This window comes from Cryptomeria japonica, chromosome 3 (genome assembly GCF_030272615.1).
Source record: "Cryptomeria japonica chromosome 3, Sugi_1.0, whole genome shotgun sequence".
Lineage (NCBI taxonomy): Eukaryota > Viridiplantae > Streptophyta > Pinopsida > Cupressales > Cupressaceae > Cryptomeria > Cryptomeria japonica.
Window position 1 is genome coordinate 277,111,280 of NC_081407.1, and position 3,854 is coordinate 277,115,133.

The following is a 3,854-nucleotide window of genomic DNA, read 5'->3' on the forward strand; positions in this document are numbered from 1 at the left end:
CGAGATAAGAATCCCTTTGTGTTTAAGTCAACCCTTATCCCATAGGCATTTTACAATGCTCTTGGTTCATTGTGGGATAAGACTTTACCACTTATTTCCTTTGATCGTTCCTTATCCCGAATTGCTCTTCGCTTACCCTCTTGTTGTCGTGGGATAAGGACTCATTTGTAATTCTTTCTTTTTTCTTATCCCGCGGTGCTAGACTATTGATGCAAATGTGTCCTGAGATAAGATGCAGTCTTTAGATATTACCATTTCCTTATCCCAGGGGGGTTGAGTTCTCACTGAAGCCACTTGCAGGATAAGGGATAGGGGGCACTCCATTTTGAAACCTTATCCCGTGTGACCGAGTCGCTTGCGACTAACACTTAAAAGTGATTATTTAGAACATGTGGCTAAATTCATGGGTTAAGTGATCATACACGAGGATTTCCTAAGGAAATAAAAGACTTAAAACTTGAGGATGTTTAGCAATACTTAGGAATATCTTGCATATTAAAATAACCTTTACAGATGGTAATTCCTAATGCAAGGGGTTGGCAATCAGATGACAATTGACCATTTCGATTATTACTTAAGACACAAATACCAACTATGATAAATCAACAATGAGAAAGAACGTAGCCTAGGAGAACTAGAAGGAGAACCTAAGACAAAAATAAAAACCCGTACGAACACTAAAACTCTAACCATCAAGAGATAGGCATTGCATAAAACCAAATTTGTACCATATCCAACATCATGCAAGGTTTTGTCTTGAAGCTCTCCAATAATTTTCTAGAGACATGGCAAAAGGGGGAGGTGAATATTGGAAAGGACGCTTTCAAATTCACATCAGATTTGATTTCCACCATTATTGGGCTTCCACGAGATATACTAAACTTCCATAAGTAGTTGATGGGGTCTCATAAAGAAGAATTTAAATGATTCTTCAAGGAAGGAGGAGTATTGAGGCTACAAAGTGCATATAATAGGGAAGATCTTTAAGGAAAATATAATTATGTGGCCTTGTTGCTGATGAAATTTTTCAACTGAGATGGGCATTACAAAAGATTTCATAGCCGAAATTTCCCTTTGTTAAACCAGCTAAGGTATGGTGTTAAGATTAATTTTTCTTCCTAGTTTTGTTCTTCATAATCTCAATCTATTGCTAGAGATAAAAGTAAAAATTCCCTAAGCCTCTATTAGGGTTTGATTCTCAGACTTTATAATTTTCACCTTGTGTTAACCCCTCTTAGTGACTCCCTCTCAAATCCTCCTAGCTCCTTTGCTAGACACAAATTTGGTGACTAAGATTTCTAGGGCCCCCATGACAAAAACTAATCTTTCTATTGGTTTCTCTTCCAAATCTATGCATCCCCACCCACTTGAAAGCCATTAGAGAAATGAAGCAAAAACTATCTTCTACTCCACCTCCTAAGAAAGTGGAGCTGCCCAAGTTCAGTGAAGAGTAGTAGATTGATGATTAAGAGTCTTCTTATGATTTAGAACTCAAATGGTCCACATAGCTTCTGAGGACATTTCCCAATTAGGAGACTCTTGAGCCTAAGAAGAGCCATTTAATTTGGAGTCTATGATCTTAGAGATAGAGGAGAATGTGGAGTGGTAGGAACTAGTGATCAAATGGTTTCTTTCATAGATTGACATGGCTATCAAGAAGATTAATAGACTTGAGGGTGGGGCAAGAGTGGATAAATGGGTTATGGAATTAAATGATGAACTCGCCTAGGAAATGGCAAGGAATATGGTTGAGAAATTGGAAAATTGGGAGAAAGTTGAGGGAATACTAAAGGAGATTTTGGAGAAGGTGTCGCAAAAAAATGAAGACAAGATTGTTTTGTAATTGAAGAAAAACTAGGAGATTCTTAAGGGTAAAATTGAGATGTATAATCGAAGCCAAGAGATGTTTCTATAAAAATCAGCTTCTCTCAAAGCTATAGAAGAATAAATCGACCACGAGAAAGCCAAATGAAAGAGACATCTTTTGTCCCCTTCTGCTTTGATGGAGCCCCTTGCTTTCATGGCCAAAGACACTCTAGATTATAGTAATCTAAACTCTGCAAAGGACTCTAATAAAAAATTTATTTATGTGATAAAGTCCTTAGTTTATGTAGGGATTGGCAAGAAGGCAATGTCTTTGTCCAGTAGGCCATGTCTTCGTGTCTTTGGCCATTGGTTGGTTTTGGTGTAGTTTTGTTGCTGGTTCTGTCTCTAATCTTTAGTTAGTGTTTAGTGGTTCTCAATTTTATTAATTTGGCATTTGCATGAAAAACAAACCCAAAGGAAAAAAAAACATAGTAGTTTATAGGTGACAAGAGCCCGCGGTCCTGCCGTCCATCAAAGCCACACTGTAATTATCCTTGGCTGATAATTTGCCAATCTTGACCTTTAGATTGGAAATATCTTCTAAGTTGGAGAATGATAAATGCAAGCATGCCCCGTTAAGCTAAAGCATCCGCCGGCGGAGAGTAAAGTATAACAGTAAATAAAGCTGGGCATATCAAACCAAAGAAGTGAATTTTCTAATCTGGAAAACCTATATTAAAATGGGGAAGTTGCCATCTTACCTGGAATCCTCTCAGTGGAAATGAATCTGAAGGTTAAGGAATCTATGGTTTCATAGTTCTTGTCGGGAACTAGAAGTTAACATTCTACAGTACACGTTGAAGCCCAGAAAAGGAGAATGTATCTTTGAAACAACACCAGCGGTGACGGCAGCTATAAATAGAAGCGAATATACAATGAAGATGTATCATTCAAACAGCGCACAGCTATAGAGCAGAAAAAATTGCAGAGTGAGATTAGATGAAGTTATAATTAGATTGTCACGGAGAATTTAAACAGGAAATGTCAGCTGATATGTTTGTGTTTGGTTTTGCAGGAAAGATGAGGATGATGTTCATGATAGCGTTTGGATTGCTACTGAGCATGTCCATAGCGGAATGCAGTAGGCCTGTCGATGATGCAAGACTCCTTGCATCATGTAACCCAGCTGGATTTTTGAATGGCATATCCAACGACTGCAATCGTCACCACGGTGCAGAATGCTGCGAGACGGGGCAGCGATACCCACAATTCAAATGCTCACCCCCAGTCACAGGCAGTACTAAGGCCACACTCACTCTCAATGGATTTGGTAATGGCGATGATGGAGGAGGGGCTTCGGAGTGTGACGGGGACTTTCACAGTGACGACGAAAAAGTTGTTGCTCTTTCTACTGGCTGGTACGCCGGTGGCAGCCGTTGCAATGACTTCATACTAATCACCAATCCAGACAATGGACGATCCGTGCGGGCCATGGTGGTGGACGAGTGTGACTCAGTCGCTGGCTGTGATGATGAGCATGCCTTTCAGCCCCCATGCAAAAACAATATTGTGGATGCCTCTCCAGCCGTATGGAAAGCCTTGGGAGTCGACAATTTTGAGGATGTTGGTGTGATGAGTATCACATGGTCTGAAACTTAAAAGCTTCTGGGTCTTCCTTTTCTTCGTTCTGTTCGCCAAAATAAATGTTTTAGCCATTGCTCTTGCAGTCTTGCTTCCTAGTCCATAATAATGTACTCTTTTGCATCGTATGTTTTCGATTACATATGGTGCTATAAAGTTCTCACTTCTAGGGTTACAACTTTAAGACAGATTAAAAAGTTAAAGACAGTATATTGTAATTGCATATCAGAAGGAATGGGAATGTGAACTCATCTTAAAGTTGATTTAACTAGATTTTGATTCCGATTTCGATGTATCTGGGCGACGAGGACTACTTAAAAACATTATGACATAGTTTCATTGAGATCATAGTGTCTAGCAATCGCGACAATTTTATAAGGTCTTGTCTCTCAATTATTTTGTGAGAT

At 39.2% G+C, this 3,854-nt stretch overlaps 1 protein-coding gene across 1 annotated transcript; it reads left to right on the plus strand.

Moving 5' to 3' along the window:
• The first annotated feature begins 2,847 nt into the window (after positions 1–2,847).
• On the plus strand, positions 2,848–3,465 carry LOC131063879 (kiwellin-1-like). Its single transcript, XM_059217331.1, has one exon. It carries the CDS (start codon positions 2,848–2,850, stop codon positions 3,463–3,465), a length of 618 nt encoding a protein of 205 aa, XP_059073314.1.
• The last annotated feature ends 389 nt before the right edge of the window (positions 3,466–3,854 follow it).